General features: G+C 40.0%; 1 protein-coding gene across 3 annotated transcripts in view; it reads right to left on the bottom strand.

Moving 5' to 3' along the window:
- RAD9B (RAD9 checkpoint clamp component B) overlaps nucleotides 1-20,315 on the bottom strand; it is a 34,748-nt gene that overhangs the window by 3,833 nt on the left and 10,600 nt on the right. For all 3 annotated transcript variants that reach the window (XM_032876309.1, XM_032876310.1, XM_032876311.1), the window contains 6 exons: nucleotides 16,891-16,990; nucleotides 13,542-13,648; nucleotides 9,170-9,276; nucleotides 9,023-9,087; nucleotides 8,356-8,478; nucleotides 5,098-5,347 (listed from right to left, as the gene is read on the bottom strand). In XM_032876309.1, coding sequence (XP_032732200.1) covers nucleotides 5,098-5,347; nucleotides 8,356-8,478; nucleotides 9,023-9,087; nucleotides 9,170-9,276; nucleotides 13,542-13,648; nucleotides 16,891-16,990 — 752 coding nt within the window. The remainder of the gene's footprint in view (nucleotides 1-5,097; nucleotides 5,348-8,355; nucleotides 8,479-9,022; nucleotides 9,088-9,169; nucleotides 9,277-13,541; nucleotides 13,649-16,890; nucleotides 16,991-20,315) is intronic.

A 20,315-nucleotide genomic window follows, 5' to 3' on the forward strand; every position in this document is an offset into this window, starting at 1 on the left:
GATTTCAGCTCAGATCATGATCTCGGGGTCGTGAGAGCAAGCCCCAAGTCAGGCTCTGTGCAGAGTCTGCTTGTCCCTCTTCCCCTGCTCCTCCCCCCTGTGTGGGCACTCTCTCTCTCTCTCTCTCTCTCTCTGAAAGAAATAAAATCTTAAAAAAAAAAAATAGAAGACCTGAAGAGATATTTCTCCAAAGAAGACTTACAGATGGCCAACAGACACATGAAGATGCTCATCATCATTTATCATCAGGAAATTGTAAATCAAAACTACAATATTACTTCACACCTGTCAGGATGGCTAAAATCAACCACACAAGAAACAACAGGTGTTGGTGAGGATGTGGAGAAAAAGGAACCCTTGTGCACTGTTGGTGGAAATGCAAACTAGTGCAACCACTAGTGCACCACTTCCCCAAAAAGTTAAAATAGAATTACCTCATGATCAGCAATGGCACTACTGGGTATTTACTCAAAGAATGTAAGAACACGAATTCAAAGTGATACATGCACCTCTATGTTTACAGCAGCATTATTTACAATAGTCAAAATACAGAAGCAGCCCATGTATCCATCAATTGATAAATGGAGTAAGAAGATGTATATATATATGTACAATGGAGTATTATTTGACCATAACAAAGAATGAAGTCTTGCTACTTGCAACAACATGGATACATGTAGAGAGTATAAAGCTTAGGGAAGTAAGTCAGAGAAAGACAAATTCCAAATGATTTCACTCATGTGGAATTTAAGAAACAAAACAGGAGAAAAATAAGGGAGAGAGAGAAACAAAAAATAGACTGAGGGTGTCTGAGTGGCTCAGTTGGTTAAGCGTCTGCCTTTGGCTGAGGTCATGATACCAGAGTCCTGGGATCGAGCCCCACATTGGGCTCCCTGCTCAGTGGGGAGTCTGCTTCTCCCTCTGCCTCTGCTTCTCTTTGCCCCACTCATTCTTTCTCTGTCTCTCTCAAATCTATAAAAACAAAAAACAAACAAACAACAACAACAACAACAAAAAAAAACAGACTCTTAATTACAAAGAACACACTGATGGTTACCAGAAGGGAAGGGGACCGGGGGGTAAGTGAAGTGGGTGATGGGATTAAGGAGCACACTTAGTGATGACCACAGACAGGGTGATATATGGAAGTGCTGAATCATTATTGTACACCTAAAGCTAATATAACACTGTAGACAAACTGGAATTAAAACCTAAAAAAAAAAAAAAGTCAGAGGCAGAAGGGAAAACCTCACTGCAAAACTAAAACTAAGGCTAAAATATAGTATTTAACAGACACTAAAAAAAAATTTTTTAATTTAAATAAAATAAGGCACCTGGGTGGCTCAGTCAGTTAAGCATCTGCCATCAGCTCAGGTCATGATCCCAGGGGCCTGGCATCAAGGCCTGCATCCCCCTTGCTCAGTGGGGAGTCTGCTTCTCCCTCTTTCTCTGCCCACCACTCCCCCTACTTGTACCCTCTCTCTGTCAAATAAATAAATAAAATCTTTAAAAATTTGTTTTAAAAAATAAAAATCCAACTTTGTCAGCCCTCCCTGTTAAAGTTCTTCAAAAACTTTAAATGCCAAGGTACTTAAATGGCCATTTATGTGGCTTCCAGGACTCATGAGGCATGATCTGGTCCTCAACAACTGCTCTAACTTCACCCTGTGCCATTGTTTCCCCTTGGCTCTCCGCTCTCTGCTCAGCCAGCCTTCACTTCCTTAAAACCACCACACTTCCTTCAGCACAGGGCCTTTGCACATGCCATACATGCACCCAATTCCACTACTTTAATCTTTCTAGCTCAGCCCAAACACCAGTTTCAGGGAGAAGGCTTTCTGACCTAAATTCGGTCAGTCACATCTTAAATCCTCTCAAAACATCCTGAACTTTTCCTTTATTGAACTCATCACAATTTTTTAAATTAGCACATATTTAGTCATATGACTATTTCTTTAATGTGTATCTCCCCCCTAGCCTATAATCAAGTTTAGGAATTCTTGTTTATTTTGCTCTCCATTGTATTCCCCACATCTAAGACACATAACCCTTAACAGATACTTATGGGAATTCCATGGTAGTTGGATGAATAAATAAACGATTGACCCCTGTTCTGGCTCATTCTCACATATCAGAGAGTGAAGATGCTCTCTGCAGAGTGGCAGTCTGACAGCAGTTGTGGAATTCTACTTCAGATGGAACACCCCAAATTAGCTGTGATAGATAGAATGTCCACCCAATGATGTGTACATCTTAATCCCAAGAATTTATGAATATGTTATGTCATGTGGAAGAGGGAGATTAAAGATAGTAGATGAAATTTAAGTTGCTAATCGGCAGACTTGGACTATCCAAGTGGGCCCAATGGGATTACAAGGATCCTTAAGGTGAAGGAGGGAGAGGAAGAATAAAGGTCATGGTAAAGTGATGTGAAAAAGACTTGACCAGCCATTGCCTGTGGGTTTATTTGTTTTGTTTTGTTTTTTTAATTTTATGAGCACATTTCATAATTTTATTAAACTTTTTAAAAAGATTTTATTTATTTGAGAGAACATGAGCAGGGGAGAGGGGTAGAGGGGAAGAAGCAGGCTCCCCGCTGAGCAGAAAGCCCAACACGGAGCTCATTTATAGGACTCTGGGATCATGACCTGAGCCAAAGGCAGATGCTTAACCAACTGAGCCCCCAGGTGCCCCCACTGCTGGTTTTGAAGATGGAAGAAAACCACAAACCAAAGAATGCAGGTGACCTCAAGAAAGTAGGAAAGGCAAGAAAACATTGTTCCCTAGAGGCTCCAGAAAGGAACATACCCCTGTCAACACCTAGATTTTAACCCAATAAAGACCCATTTTTGGACTTCTGACCTTCAGATCCTTAAGACAATAAACTGGTTGTTTTAAGGCTCTAAATTTGTGGTTATTTGTTCTAGCAGTAATAGGAAATTAATGCAGTATTGGCTTTGATTTTAACTAGAGGCATAGTCTCATTTGCCTCTAAAGAATTAGCCTGGGGGTACCTGGGTGGCTCAGTGGGTTAAAGCCTCTGTCTTCAGCTCAGGTCATGATCTCAGGGTCTTGGGATCTAGTTGGGCTCTCTGCTCAGCGAGGAGCCTGCTTCCTCCTCTTTCTCTGCCTGCCTCTCTGCCTACCTGTGATCTCTGTCTAAAAATAAATAAAATCTTAAAAAAAAAAAAAAAGAATTTAGCTTGGACCAAGGTCAAGATTCTAAGGCTGGAAATGACCTAAAGATAGCACCTGTGTCCGTTTGGTGTATATCACATGCACATAGCTCTTCATAATGTTTATGGTGCAATATAGTAGACTAGAAAGCTTACATTTTCTTTGGTTTTTGAAAATTGCCCTGAATTTGCTATTAGGGTAAATAGTCTTTGCTACCCTCTCTGTACTAAACCTCTGTACTTCACTGTAAATATAATTTGGACAAAATGGGGAACGGAGGCACGGAGGCGATGGGAAGGCTCCCAATAGTTTGGGTGGAAGATGATAAGGGTCTAAATAACAACCATATTGTAATTTCGGTTTTGCAGGAGTTTGCCACATTAAAGTAAATAATACCCTTTAAAATAGAACTGTGTTGGGGCGCCTGGGTGGCTCAGTCTATCAAGTGTCTACCTTCGGCTCAGATCATGATCCGAGGGTCCTGGAATCGAGTCCCGTACCAGGCTCCTTGCTCAGCACAGAGTGGGGAACCTGCTTCTCCTTCTCCCTCTGCCTGCTGCTCCCCCTGCTTGTGCTCTCTCTCTCTAATAAATAAATAAAATCCTTTTTAAATATAGAGCTTTGTTTTTAAGGATTGAAGTGGCATGATGGGAAAGTTGAAGAAGAGTCCTACAATGGTGCTCATGGAGCTTCCAGTTCTTTATAAATGTCACTTTCCCTAGCGAGGAAATGGAAATCTTAGTGAACTTCAGGGAAGCGAAATGGTCAGAAAATGTTTTTGTGTTGTTACCTTTGAAAAAGTAAGCACATTATGTGTGACCAAAAGCACAGGAGGAGAAAAATGCTTCTGTATAATGAAAGACAAATTTCAGTTTTCACCTTATGACCAAGCTAGTAATACACAAGAGAAAATTGCTGTAACTGCTAGGCATATAATAGGTATTCAATAAACAGCATCAAACTGAATAACGAATGGCGTTTACTACCCAATTTTACTGGGCTAAAAGTCTTTTATACAGTGTAAGATAATGACTTTTTTTTAAAGATTTTATTTATTTATTTGACTCACAGAGAGAGACACAGTGAGAGAGGGAACACAAGCAGGGGGAGAGGCGGGCAGAGGGAGAAGCAGGCCTCCTGCCAAGCAGGGAGACCCATGTGGGGCTCGATCTTAGGATCCCAGGATCATGACCTGAGCCGAAGGCAGACGCTTAACAACTGAGCCACTCAGACACCCCAAGATATACTATTTCTCCCTTCAAATTTCTAAGAAACATATTTCAAAACCAATAATAATAGCAACAGTAAAACAAGCTTGAATAGAACATTAACATAAACATGTTAAATTGGGACTTATTATTTGAGATACTTCAGACTCTAATAAATCATAGTTCTCTTCTGTTCAATAGATATCATAAGGGTTAACACAATAGCATTCTGTAAAGCTTATCATCCAGCTAGTAAAATGTTGGTATTAGAATAGGTTACTAACTGGGACTCCACTATGAAGTAACTGGTAATATTTGTTGGGATGAAATTTATATTTGTACTACAATGAGTAAAGGATTTCCCAACCCAATTTGAAAAATAAAATGAGGACACTTATCTTAGAAAGTGGATTATACGACTTTAGCATACCATTTGTATTCAAAGATTATCCTGTAAGCAATCATAATTTATTCTTTAATACAAATGACCCAAATATCTACTTGAATATACTTTGTTGCTCAAAGAGCAATTTAAACTCTTGTACTGACAGCCCATAAGTCAGGCTGTTCCATTTCAGACTGGTTTCACCTATCAAAAAGTAAGGAAACTATTTTCAGGACATTGGGGTGGGCTTGGGCAGGGAGGCTGCCAAGGGAGACAGATGATAATTCTTGACTGAAACGTGGTCGTGCCTCAACGTTTTCCCTTTACCTTCCTCAGATATGAAGAGCCTGGCGTTTCCTCTGTGTCGCTGACGCTGCTTTCTGGCACTTCACTAATGTCTCCATTCACTCTTTTTATTATAGGGCTGCCACAGTTTTCCAGCGCAGGGACATCTGTTTGAGTCTCGTTAGGATAAAGCCTTTTGGGTGCTGTTTTTCTCAAGATACATCCCGGGGCCTTGCTGGTTACATTTTTACCAGTCTTTGAATTGTTGTTTGGTGAACACATCAGATCTGACCTGAGGTATTAACGGATTAAATGAATGAACTTTTTGCCTGGAAATGTATATTTTTATGTAACTAATGAAACAATATGGGATGACAATGAGAACACTAGTTTAGAGAAGATACTGAAACAACACAGAACTGATTGTTGAAAGTTTAAAATTTACCTCAAAAAAGTTGAAAATAGAACTACCCTACTATCCAGCAATTACGCTACTAGGGATTTACACAAGGATACAAAAATACAGATTTGAAGGGGTACATGCACCCCTATGTTTATAGCAGCATTATCAACAATAGCCAAACCATGAAAAAAGCCCAATGTCCATTGACTGATGAATGGAAAAAGAAAATGTGGTGTATCGCTTCTCGGCCTTTTGGCTAAGATCAAGTGAAGAAGATGTGGTGTATATAATGGAATATTACTCAGCCATCAAGAAGAATGAAATCCTGCCACATTTGCAACCAGGTAAATAGAACTAGAGTGTATTACGCTAAGCGAAATACATCAGTCAGAGATAAATGCCATATGATTTCACTCTTATGTGAAATTTAAGAAACAAAACAGAAGATCATATGGGAGGGGGAAAAAAAGAGAGAGAGGGAAACAAACCATAAGAGACTTTTTTATTAACATATAATATATTATTTGTTTCAGGGGTACAGGTCTGTGATTCATCAGTCTTACATAATACAGAACACACACCATAGCACATACCCTCCCCAATGTTTAGGGGATGGGATGCAGCCATCCCATCCCCTAAACCCCCTCCCCTCTAGCAACCCTCAATTTGTTTCCTAAGAGTCTCTTCTGGTTTGTCTCCCTCTCTGGTTTTGTCTCATTTCATTTTTTCCTCTCTTCCTCTATGAGCCCCTGCCTTGTTTCAGTGAGATCATATGATAACTTTCTCTGACTAACTTACTTCACTTAGCATAATACCCTCTAGTTCCAACCATGTTATTGCAAATGGCAAGATTTCAATTTCTGATAGCTGCACAATATTCCTGTGTGTGTGTGTGTGTGTGTGTGTGTGTGTGACCTTTATCCACTCATCTGTTGATGGATATCTGGGCTCTTTACATAGTTTGGCTATCATGGACATTGCTGCTATAAACATTGGGCTGCAGGTGCCCCTTTGGATCACTACATTTGTATCTTTAGGGTAAATACCCAGTAGTGTGATTGCTGGGTTGTAGGGTAGCTCTATTTTCAACTTTTTGAGGAACCTCCAAACTGTTTTCCAGAGTGGCTGCACCAGCTTGCATTCCCACCAACAGTGTAGGAGGGTTCCCCTTTCTCCGCATCCTTGCCAACATCTGTTGTTTCCTGACTTGTTAATTTTAGCCATTCTGACTGGTGTGAGATGGGATCTCATTGTGGTTTTGATTTGTGTTTCCCTGATGCCGAGTGATGTGGAGCACTTTTTCATGTGTCTGTTGGCCATATGGATGTCTGCTTTGCAGAAATGTCTGTTTATGTCTTCTGCCCAAACCATAAGAGACTTAGCAATAGAGAACAATCTGAGGGTTGATGGAGGGAGGTGTGGGGGGAAGTGTGGGCTAGATGGGCAATGGGCATTAAGAAGGGCACTTGATATGATGAGCAGTAGGTGTTATATGTAAGTGATGAATCACTGAATTCTACTCCTGAAACCAATATTGGACTCTATTTTTACTAACTAGAATTTAAATAAAAAATGTTAAAAATAAAGCTAAAATTTACATATATGATTACTTAGAAATATTCTCTACAGATTCAGATTCTTCAGTAAAGCAACCCAGTGTGCATGTGACAAACCTGTGATATAGTAACAGGGCCTGGGTTAGGAAAAAAAGTCAAATCATTATACATCTATATGATAAAATTCTATACAGTTATTGAAAATCGTGTTTCTAAGTCATAATCAGTGATAATGGAACATGTTCACAATATATTTTGTGAGAGACAAACAGGATAGAAAACTACATATCCTATATGATCCTGATCTTTTCTTAAAACCTTATGCAAAATAAAAAGTCTGAAAGAAAAAACAGTGAGCCAAATGTTAACTGTGGCTCTCTCCAGGTGGTGCAATTTATCTTCTTTGTACTTTCCTCTGTCTTCCAAATTTCCCATAGTACCTTTAAGGTACTTTTACAGGGAAGCACCCTGCACCAAAAAAAAAAGGAGGGGGGTGGTGCCTGGGTGGCTCAGTGGGTTAAAGCCTCTGCCTTCAGTTCAGGTCATGATCCCTGAGTCCTGGGATCAAGCCCTGTATCAGGCTCCCTGCACATATTAGCACATATTTCTTGTACTGACAGCCCATAAGTCAGGCTGCTCCATCTCAGCAGGGAGCCTGCTTCCTCCTCTCTCTCTGCCTACTTGTGATCTCTGTCTGTCAAATAAATAAGTAAAATCTTTTAAAAAATTATTTAAGGGGCGCCTGGGTGGCTCAGTGGGTTAAAGCCTCTGCCTTCGGCTCAGGTCATGATCCCAGGGTCCTGGGATCGAGCCCCGCATTGGGCTCTCTGCTCCGCAGGGAGCCTGCTTCCTCCTCTCTCTCTCTCTCTCTCTTCCTGCCTCTCTGCCTACTTGTGATCTCTGTCTGCCAGGTAAATGGATAAAATCTTAAAAAAAAAATTATTAAAAAAGAAGTTATCGAGACAAAAGAAAGAAAAACAAAGGCTGTCCCCTTGTCTGAGAAAGAGTTCTAGGCAGTGAATAGAAACTTACCCGTGAAGCTTAACACTGTATCCCTCCTAAAAAACGACTGCCAAAACTGGAAATGAGTTTTGGGTAATAACAAAGATAAACCAGACAGTCCCATCAAATTCTGATCAGAATAGAAAAAGCAAATGTCTAGTGTGTGACTGGTGATATTCCTATGCTAGTTAGGTCCTACTGCAGCTCTTCCTGACTCAGTCACTATTTCTGATCTCATATTTTACTCCTCCATTGTTTCCCATATGAATGCCAATGAACTCTTTCAGAATAGGATTGCAGTGGCTTTCTCTAATAAAGATGTTAAAACATTGGCCTTACCTTTTTTGTTTTTGTGAAAGACACAGTGATTGTGGAGAAGATGCTCTACTTGGCTCATCAGCTAATGTAGCCAAAATAAAATTAGCTTCCAATAACATATCATCGATACTTAAAGCCATAGGTCTAAAAACAGGCAAAGTTAAGAGCAAGCATCATACACGTTTTCTGAGGGACATTAGGAAAATTAGAAAATGACACTTCAGGAGTAAAAAGAGACAGTAAAAGTTAAAGTCCTATTTGTCTTTTCACAAAGTAACATAGTCCTAAGAGCCGAAAAGGTCCTTAGACATCCTCAGATCCAATTTCAAAAAGTGCATCTATCCTAACGAAATCTCTGAAATTTTAGTTCTGAAATGAAATATCATAGTTTCATAAAAATTAGACTCGTTTAAGTCATGTTTAATTTTCTAATTAGGCAATTAACTTAGCACCATGGCAAATTTATAAATGTTTTCACTCTGCAGAATGTATCTTTCTCAATTACCAATTTAAAAATGTCACGTGTGGCATCCTTCAAAATTTCCATTTGGTAAGTGTTGCTAGTAAAGTTAAGGAATTCTTGAGGTATGAATTAATTTCAAAGTGATCCAAAGGGTTTTATTATTGATATAAACAAAAGGAAGGAAGGGAGGAAGGAAGGAACTCAGAAAAGTTCCCAAGGACTTACTTCCCAGGAAAATCAAAATGAATGGCTATAGGAGCATGTGTAGCTTCTGAAAATGTCAGCATTCCCTGAAAGAGAAAAAGAAGAAAAATAGTTGGAATCTTCATTTAAAAAACTACCAGCGAAAGTGTGACACAAATTTTTGTTTACCTTCAATTCTTTGAAGCAGAATGTTATTTCAGTATCAACTCCAATTTGAAAGAAGTCAAACTCTTCCGGGCCAACAAACATTTCACTGTACACAGAATTAGTCAAATCTGTTCAACATTATAGGAAAAGAAGGAACAGAATTAGTTCCAGGGGTACTTGTTAAATTTTTATATGAAAATATAACTGTAAGTGGTAGATTAAAAAAAAATTTGACACTCCTTCCCTGAGAAATGGGGTCTTTGTCTGTGTCCCCTCCCCTTAAATTTGGGTAGTTGGGTTCTTTGACTGCTAAGATATGGTGCTAAAAATGACCCGGGACTGGTTTCTGAGCCCAGGCCTTAAGAGACTGGCAACTTCCACTTCCTCTATCCTCCATCCACTTCCTCTATCCTACAACACTCACCCTTAGAACTTGGCCACCAGGCCGAATTCATGCTATAGGAAGGCCAGGTTAATGAAGAAGCCATATGTGTGCAGTCACTCCGGCTAACAGCCCAACTGTGCTCCCAGCATCAATTATCAGCCATGTCAGTGTGCCATGGATGGATTCAGATGATTCCAGACCCAGCCACTATCTAACTGCAATTGTATGAGACTCCAAGTACAATCTGTCTAGCTGAGCCCCATCAACCCACAGAAACATAAGAGATAAGAATAAATTATTTGGAGTTCTTCACTATAAAAATGTCTGGTATACACACTCAGAAACACACACACACACACACACACACACACACATACACACTAACTTTTCTTCCTTTTTCTCGTTTTCTTTCTTTTCTAATTGAAGTGTAGTTCACATACAGTGTTATATTGGTTTCAGGTATTTAATATAAAAATTCAACAACTCTTTATATTTCTCAGTATTCATCAAGATAAATTGCTCTTAATCCCCTTTATCTATTTCATCCATCCCCCCTCTGACAACCACTAGTTTGTTCTCTGTATTTAAGAGAATGCTTGTCTTTTTCTTTGTTCGTTTGTTTTGTTTCTTAAATTCCACATATGAGTGAAATCATAAGGTGTCTGTCTTTTTCTGATTGACTTATTGCATTTAGCATTATATTCTTTTTTAAAAAGATTTTATTTATTTATTTGAGAGAGAAAGAGAGGGAATGTGCAAACGAGCGGGGGTGGGCAGAGGGAGAAGGACAAGCTGACTCCCCCTTGAGCAGGGGGAGACTGCTGCAGGCTCTATCCCAGGACCCTGAGATCATGACCTGAGCCAAAGTCAGACCAACTGAGCCACCCAGGTGCCCCTAGCATTATGTCCTTTAGGTCCATCCATGTTGTTGCAAATGGCAAGGTTTCATTCTTTTTTATGACTGAGTAATATTACATTATATATATATACCACATCTTCTTTATCCATTTGTCTATGATGGGTTTGGGTTGCTTCCATATCCTGGCTATTGTAAATGATACTACAGTGAACACAGGGGTGCATATATCTTTTCAAATCAGTGTTTTCATTTTCTCTGGGTAAACACGCAGTAATGGAATTACTGGATCATAAGATATTTCTATTTTTAATTTTTTGAGGAACCTCTATACTGTTTTCCATAGTGGCTACACCAATTTACATTCCCTCCAATAGTACACAAGGGTTCCTTTTTTCTCCACATTCTCGCCAACACTCATTATTTCTTGTGTTTTTTATCTTAGCCATTCTGACAGGTATAAGATGATATCTCGTTGTGGTGGTTTTTTTTGTTTGTTTGTTTGTTTTAAAGAAAGGCAGACTACCACATGCAGCACCTCACTTGGATATGTCTGGATTCTTGGATGCTTGGCTACCCTATAATCTCCTGCAAATGGACCTTGAGAGTTTGCTTGAAGACCTAGCAGGGAAGCACAGCTATTCATATACCCTTGACCAAAGAACAGTCCTCCCCTATTGGGAAGGTTGTCCTCTGAGGGCACAGCTTTGGGAGGGACACACATGGAGTGGTGAGGTTCCCCCTCACTGAGGGACACCCGCCTAGCAGCCAGATCAGCTGAATCAATCCTGGTGGTCTATGGGATGACTGATGTTTCAGCCACATCGCCCTCACATCTTCCTTGTGGTTTTGATTTGCATTTCCCTCCTGATGAGTGATGCTGAGCATCTTTTCATGCATCTGTGCCCATCTGTATACATTCTTTGGAAAAATGAATATTCAAGTACTCTGCCCATTTTAAAAAATTTATTGATTGATTTGAGAGAGAGAGAGAGAAAAGAGAGAGCTGGAGGCAGGATCAGAGGGAAAGAGAATCTTAAGCAGACTCCGCCCTGAGTGCCCGACATGGTCTCAATCCCATGACCTTGAGATTACAACCTGAGCCGAAATCAAGAGTTAGATGCTAACTGACTGCACCACCCAGGCATCCCAATCTGCCCATTTTAAAAATTGAATTACTTTTAATAGCTTCATAGTATTTCATTATCTTTACTCTACCAATCTTCTGGTACTAGATCTGAAGTACAGAAGATGTCCCAAACTATTAAAAGACCTTACCTCTGGATAGTGGGATTTCAGGAGACTTTTTTTTAATTAGTGCTTATTTTGTGTCTTTATTTTCTTCAATGAACATGGATTAATGTAAGTATAAGAACAAAAGATAAACAGTATATATATTTTTAAGGACCAAACACTACCCCAGAAATCATTCCTATCAAACAAGGAGGCTCATGTCACTTCTAGTGTACTGTCATAGAGAAGTTTCAAAAATAAACATTGGGTCCCCAGTCAACCATAACTATAACTACTCATTAGAAAGCTGCTCACAGGGGCACCTGGGTGGCTCAGTGGGTTAAGCCTCTGCCTTCAGCTCAGGTCATGATCTCAGGGTCCTGGGATCAAGCCCTGCATCGAGCTCTCTGTTAGGCAGGGAGCCTGCTTTCCCCTTTCTCTCTCTGCCTGCCTTTCTGCCTACTTGTGATCTCTGCCTGTCAAATAAATAAAATCTAAAAAAAGAAAAAAAAGCTGCTCACAAGGGACAATGTCTTCTGGTTACTAAACGGCCATCTTTATTCAGAGATGGCATTATGGAACACAAAACAGACCCTTTCACTAGCCAAGCATCTATTTTCTAGATCATGCACTTCTGAGTGTCAAAAAACAATGTTAGATAAGACTAGAAAGAAGCAATAATGGCACAGTGGTAATGAGCCTGTGCCTTGGAGCCTATGTTCAGATAATCCACACTTACTGTGTGACACCAGACAAGTCACTGAGTCTCTTCGTGCCTCACACAGAAAATGGTCATAATAATAGTACCTAAATCACAGAGTTGTTACAAAGATCACATGAATTCATAAATGGAAACCATTTAGAAAAAAAAACATGGAGGGACACCCGGACAGTTCAGTTGGTTGAAAAGTCAACTCTTGATTTTGGTTTGGGTCATGATCTTGGGGTCCTGGGATCGAGCCCTGCATCAGGCTCCCCAGTCAGTCGGGAGTCTGCCTGAAATTCTCTCTCTCCCCGTCTCCTTCTGCCCATCCCCCTGCTCACTCTCTCCTTCTCTCTCAAAATAAATCTCCTTTTAAAAAGTTAAAAAATTTAATCATGTCTTATCTCCACTCAATCTAGGTAACTCTTGGAAGAGCTGACTTAAGAAGTATTCAGATTTTCTGCCATGTGTATTTGCCATCTGGAATATCTTACATCTCTAGTTCAAAGCTACTTTTTCTTATGTGATTAAAGATAATCCCAATTGGATTGCTGGCCTCTTAATTTTTCTTTATGATAAAAACAAAGGGTGATAAAAGATGAAAAACGGGTGTCTGGCTGGCTCAGTTGGAAGAGCATGCAACTCTTGATCTTGGGGTCATGAGTTCAAGCCCCATGTCGGTGTAGAACTTACTGAAATATAAATACATAAACTTAAAAAAAGAAAGATGAAAACCAGACCTTAAAAATCTTAACTGAAAATATACTTTTCTCAGTAATGACTCTCCTAATTTTAAAATAACCTGAATTTCAAAGCCAAATATTTTAATTACAGATTATATTCCATTTCCTGGATCTCTTAAAAATTTTAATGATCTTTCTACATCTTACTGCTCTTTATTTTTTTTTAAGATTTTACTTATTTATTTTACACAGAGAGAGAGAGATCACAAGCAGACAGAGAGGCAGGCAGAGAGAGAGGGGGAAGCAGGCTCCCCACTGAACAGAGAGCCCAATGTGGGGCTCGATCCCAGGACCCTGGGATCATGACCTGAGCCGAAGGCAGAGGCTTTAACCCACTGAGCCACCCAGACACCCCTTTACTGCTCTTTAGACAAGAATAAATGTTATTCCACCAATGTTCACTGTATGGTCAGTCATCAAGAAACCCAGGGAGTGACATGCTATCCAAGAGCCACGACAGATGTAGTCCTTACCCATTGGTTCGTCACTGGAACTCTTAAGGCAAACACTGAGTGGGGTAACAGCAAGAGTAACTTCTTCTTGACTTGATGTAAAAAGAACAACGGCCTCAGCAAGCACTCTACAAACGTAATGAAAAGTATTATGTTGCTTGAAAAACAAGAAGAAAGAACCTTATTAATTGGGACTTGGATCTTTAATCTGGAAATAAACAAGGTTAATCAGCCGAGATTTTTTAAAAATTTACCCCCCAAAAAACCTATCTTCTTTTTTCTATGTGAGCTGCAATATTTTTAGCATATTTTAAAATTCATTTGAAGGCCAAGAGAATAGTAAAATATATTCTTAGTAAGACATGTGAAAGCTATGGAATAAAACCAGACACTGGAAGGAATGTCTTCAATTCCATGGTTTTATATACCCCATATATATTTGTAATGGCTGCAATCATAATCCTGAGGGAGGTACTAGAAAACATTGCTGTTCAGAGAGAACCGGGTGGAACCATGCTGGAGGTGCGGGTGAGGGGTAGAGGTTTAGGAGCAGCCCGCTACTTATATTTTCTTTCCATTTGTCACTTGCCCTAGATTATTACCTATTACTTTCAAGGTTGTCTTGACCTCCCGAATGCCCTTTTATCCTGGGCTCCCTTTTTCAAAATAGTGGTATTGATAAAGAATTCACATACTGTACTTCACAGATTTAAAGTTCTTTTAACTTGTATTTCCCTAACTACTAAATAAGTTGAGCGCATTTTCACGTGCTTTTCAACCATTTGTATATCTTCTTTGGCAAATGATCCATTCAAATCCTTTGCCCGTTTTTTAAAAGATTTTATTTTTTATTTATTTGACAGAGAGAGGCACAGCGAGAGAGGGAACACAAGGGAGTGGGAGAGCGAGAAGCAGGCTCCCCGCTGAGTGCAGAGCTAGATGCGGGGCTTGATCCCAGGACCCTGAGATCACAACCCGAGCCAAAGGCAGATGCCCAACAACTGAGCCACCCAGGCGCCCCATGCCCATTTTTAATTAGCTTATCTTTATTACAAGATCTGGGCTACTTATGAAATTGAAGTGTTGTCAGATAAAAATGAGATTCTTAGAATGTATGTAATATTGACATTAACCTGATGCTAGACATTAGCTCAGCAGTGTTTCTTGAGGCCAAAATGTCAGGAACACCTACCAGATGCATCTAGGAGCTTTTCCAGTGTTACGGGGGCGGTGTTTTATAAGATACCAAATAACCTGATACAAAAAAATTACAACATAAATGTGCAATTCAAAAAGGAAGAAAAATACAATCACTAATAAATATACGAAAAGATGTTCAAGCTCCCAAGGAATCGACACAACAAAATGGACATCTAATAATTCAATTTTCTACCTATCAAGTTAACGGAAATTTTAAAGACTGATCATGTATGTTACTTGAAAGGACTCCCCTACACTTCTGGTGGGAATGTAAATGGGCACAACATTTAAGATAGTAATTTGGTAGTCAGTATGTATGCAAATTTAAAATTTGGTAAGCCTTTGACCCAGTGATTTCATTTCTAGGATTCCGTGTTAAGCCTATAAGGTGGCCCCACAGTGATCCCCACCTCCTGGTACTCATGCCTTCCTACAATCCTCTGCCCCTGAGTGTGGGCTTAACTTACCAAGTCACTTCTAACAGTGAAAATGGCAGAAGTGATGATAGGTCAGTTCTGAGATTAGGTTATAAAAAGACTTTGGCTTAGGGGCACCTGGGTGGCTCCGTGGGTTAAGCCTCTGCCTTCGGCTCAGGTCATGATCTCAGGGTCCTGGGATCGAGCCCCACATCGGGCTTTCTGCTCAGCAGGGAGCCTGCTTCCCCCCCCCCCCGCCTGCCTCCTCTCTGCCTACTTGTGATTTCTCTCTCTGTCAAATAAATAAATAAAACCTTTAAAAATAAATAAAAAGACTTTGGCTTCCATTTGTGAATTCTCTCTCTCAATCGGTCATCTCAATCAACTCTCTATAATTCTGATCCAGTGGCCATTTTGTGATGATAATCAGATAGTGCACAGAGAGGCCTGTGTGGTGAGGAACTGAGGCCTACCACCAACCTGACTAGTGAGCTTGGAAGTTAATCTTCTGAGACCTCTCCACAGCCATGTCAGTGAGTGTGGGAGCGAATCCCGCCCCCCCCAAGTCCAGCCTTCAGATGAGACCACAGCCCTGGCTGACAGCTTGACTTCAACTTCACGAGACACCTTGAGCCAGATATACCCAGTTAAGCCATACATATAACCATGAAGTAATCAATGTCTGGTATCTTAAAGCTCTGAGTTTGGGGGAAATTTGTTCCACAGAAATAGGCAACTAATACCCTTTTTGTGTGTGGCAAAAAGCTGGAAACAACCTACTTTTTCACTAATAGGATAATGGGTAACTAAATTTTGGTTCATACAATGAAAAATTATGCAATCATTAAAAACAGTAAGATTGATTTAAGTGAACTGACACAGAAACTTAAAAAAGCAAGTTGCCAAATAATAGTAGGACATTTTCTGTGAAAAAAATGACAAGTATGTGTCTCATAAATAATATAAATGTGAGAGGGGAGAAGAAGGAAGAGAGAGAAAGAAAGCTATCCATAGCTATAGGAGAGGGTGAGTTACAGAGAAATTGGCTATATAGAAGAAGATCCACAAGGATATACACCAAATTGCTGATTGATGTTACCTCTGCCAAGTGGGATAGAGAAGACAGGTAGAGGAGAAAAACTTTTCATTTTTTATCTTTACAACCCTCTATAAACTCTAGATGTATTACAAGGAGCATGTATGGCTTGTGTAGCTTAAAACACAATAAGGATAAAATATCTTTGGTTCACAAAGTAATTAATGTTTAATGCTACAGCTTAACTAAATAATTGGGTGCACTTTTACTGACAAATGTACCTAATTCATTCTCTAAAGAAAAAATGCAAACACTTGGGATAAAATCAGTTTACATAAAAGATGTTAATGTTTCCTTGTGTTGTGTGTTTTATGACTCAGACAGAAGGCAATATATAAATGCAAAGTATTATTAGGTAATATATTTTTCTCTTGGTATCACTTAATGTAGAAAGCCACTAATGGGATATTTTTAGAACTTTCTTGCCACTAAATCATATTGCTACCACTAATCAATTACATTATCTACTATTATCTTTCTTGGGGTTTCCTCTTGACCTTGTAAGGAGATATTTCCAAGTCAAATGTTAGCTTTTTTTTAATGTTAGCTTTTTAAAAAAATGTAACTGACTTCAAATTTTAACTAAAGTCATTAATTATTTACTCTGCTCCCACATTATACTCAGAAAAAGAAGAATAAACACCAGAAAATTCATTACCTTGGTTGAATAACTAGTGTGTTAGAACACATATTCTTTTCAAAAATAACTTGCAAGGGCTGACTTTCCTGAAAACACACATTATGAGTTCTTCTAATACCTTAAAAAGAATAAAGCAATCCGTTAATCATTTTAAGTGCGATGTGAACTATTTAAAAAGTCTAAGTTTCACAGCCACGTTAAAATAATAAAATTAAAGAAATATTTCCTGTCTGGCAGGTGCCTGTAGCTTGAAGGAGCACTATTCTATGAAATGTGTTTATCGCCCCCTAGTGGACACCATGCAACATGCCATATCCCCGGACCAATCGGGCAGTAGAGCTCCCAAGTTCTTCTGAAATACGGTTATTTCTTAAACTGTATGTAAAATAGTGATTGCCCACTACAGTTCATGTAGCTATCATTCTCTTTCACTAGCTTTCATCCAGGTCTGCTATTTCTGGATTTCTGGTAATGATGAACAAACATCTGGTCTGTGAATTCTTTTCCTCTGAGGAGAGGATGAGGGGAAGAGTGCATAGTCAGAGCAGCTACGGCACTACGTGCCAGCAACTGTAGTATGCACTCTACACACATTACCTATGGTCATCACAATATCCCCATGGGGTAGGCACTTAGTCTCAGAAGAGGAACCTGTAGCTCGGCGAGGCTGACTTTTACAAGGCTATTTTAAGAAGGGTCGGTAGAATGTGAGTCTAAGTTTAATATATAGCCCATGTAATAAAATCCAAGTGGGCTGTAACTTTCTACAGCATATTAATGTTGTGGGAATCAAAAGGACTCACTAGAAATATTTCTCATCTAACTTGGATTTTTTTTTTCTTTTGGGGAGGAAGAGGAGAGGGGGAGAGAGAGAATCCCAAGCAGGCTCCATGCCCAGCGCATGAGCCCAACCCAAGGCTCAATCCCACCACCCCAAGATCATGATCTGAGCTGAAATCAAGAGTTGGATGCCTAAGCAGCTGAGCCACCCAGGTACTCCTGGATTTTTTTTGACACAAAATTAATAATGGCAACATTTATTAATTTTGTAAGTATTTACTCACCACCTACTATGCACAAAGCTGCATTAGTTAGCTTTTGCTGGAAAACAACCCACTCCAAAACTTAGTGGCTTGAAATAACAAATATTTGTTATTTCTCACAATTCAGCTGAGTAGTTCTGGTTTCAGCATACTTAGCAGTGGCTGAAAATCTTGGATGGCTTCACTTTCATGTCTAGGGCCTCAGTGGGACAACCAGCACAGCTGAGACTGCTGGGAAGGCTGAGGCCTCCCACCACATGGTCTTAATCCTCCAGAAGTCTACTGTGCAGCACTTGTTCTCATGCTGAGGGAAAGGCTCCTGCCTTCACGGGGGAAGCTGCCAGACCTCTTAAGGCCTAGGCTTGGAACTCACACAAAATCGCTTCTATTTAACTGATAAAGCAAGCCCACGGCCAGCCAAGATTCCAGCTGGGGGAACAGACTCCGGCTTTTGAAGCAGCAAATAATTTGTGAGCACTTGTTTGGTAATCTACTACACGGGAATAATTTTAAGAGCTAGGGATTAGCAAAGCACCAATTAGACAAAAATCTCTATCCTCACAGAGCTTACCTTCTAGGGAGGGGAGACGGACAATAAGAAAATAAATAATTATAATAATTGATAGGTGACGTCATAATAAAGGCCACAGGAAAAAAGCAAAGCAGAAAGGGCATTAGGGGGTGCCAGTCATGGTAGATAGCAATTTTTTTTAAATTTCTTATTTATCTATTTATTTTATTTATTTGAGAGAGAGAGAGAATGAGAGAGAGAGAGCATGAGAAGGGAGAGGGTCAAAGGGAGAAGGAGGCTCTCTGCCGAGCAGGGAGCTCGATGCAGGACTCGATCATGGGACTCCAGGATCATGACCTGAGCTGAAGGCAGTTGTTCAACCAACTGAACCACCCAGGCACCCCGGTAGATAGCAATTTTAAATAGGAGGTCAAGGAAGACCTCATGGAAACGAAGCCATCTGAGTAAAGACTTGGAGGAGGAGCAAGCAATATGATATCTGCAGAAAAAGCTTGCTAGGCAGAGGGCTTCCAACCCATGTAGGACCTTACTGACCATTGTAAGATCTCTGGCTTTTACCCTGGATAAATGGGGAGGATTTGCAGGGTGGGGACAGGAATTTGGAACACTGAAATGACCAATCCAACCTATTACATCTTTGCACTCCTCCATAAATTTTTGGATATACTACAAAGAGCATGGCACTGTGAGGAATTACTGTGATTTCGATTTTGGGAAGACACAAAGCTCAAAAGTTGGCACAACTTACCCTGTTTTAAAAACTATTTTCAAGTTACTTTTGGAGCAACGGGTATTAGATGCTTGTGGTCTAAATTTCAAAAGATACCAAAGAGCAGACAGTGGAAAGTAAGTCACCCCCAGCCCCTGACTCCTGCCACCCCCGTATCCTCCACAGAGGGAAACACTGTTACCAGTTTCTCCAGTATTCTTCAAACACAGCCTTGGTATATACAGCACGATCATACCTCTAGAACATACCTCAAAATATTTCACTGAAGTGAATACTGGCATTGTCAAAGATGTCCAAGCAGAGAATATCTAATTTCTTTGTCATTCCTGATGCTCCTTTTCTTGCCACTTGGCTATCTTCTCCTTTTTCCTTGTAGATAAGTGCCAAACACTTTCAACCTATACCTTTGCTCACACTGCTCTGTCCTGCTCCCTCCTCACAGGAGTTTCCACTTACTAGAAACTCACCCAGTTGTGGTGCCATTAACCACAATGCCTTCCCTCTCCACCTTTCTCTCCTTTGAATCTCTGGTCCAAAGAACATCCACTGTACCCTCTTTATTTTATCTTATTTTTTAAAGTAGGTTCCACGCTGGCCACAGAGCCCACATGGGGCTTGAACTCATGACCCTGAGATCAAGACCCTGAGCTGAGATCAAGAGTCAGACACTTAACCGACTGAGCCCCCCAGAAGCCATCCACTATACTTTTTTAAAAAATATTTTTTTATTTATTTATTTGATAGAGATCACAAATAGGCAGAGAGGCAGGCTCCCTGCTGAGCAGAGATTCCCAATGTGGGGCTCGATCCCAGAACCCTGGAATCATGACCTGAGCTGAAGACAGAGGCTTTAACCCACTGAGCCACCCAGGTGTCCCCACTACAGTCTTTTTAAAGCATGTACCTCTTCACTGCGGTTTTTCTAGTCTTCTAGTTTAATAACAATTTTCCTTGATAGGCTGCAAGTGGGGTAAACATTTAGAAGTCCTATTTTCTCCCTGGGTCATTTATGAACTTTATCTTGTGCTGCGCAAAGTACTGGATAGTAATGAGATAAGGAGTTTTGCGTTAGAATGAGAAATGATTTTTATTGAGAAAATCTTACTGTTAAAAACAACAACTGGGGTGCTTGGTGGCT

Source organism: Lontra canadensis, unplaced genomic scaffold (genome assembly GCF_010015895.1).
Source record: "Lontra canadensis isolate GAN:19392208 unplaced genomic scaffold, GSC_riverotter_1.0 scaffold58, whole genome shotgun sequence".
NCBI lineage: Eukaryota > Metazoa > Chordata > Mammalia > Carnivora > Mustelidae > Lontra > Lontra canadensis.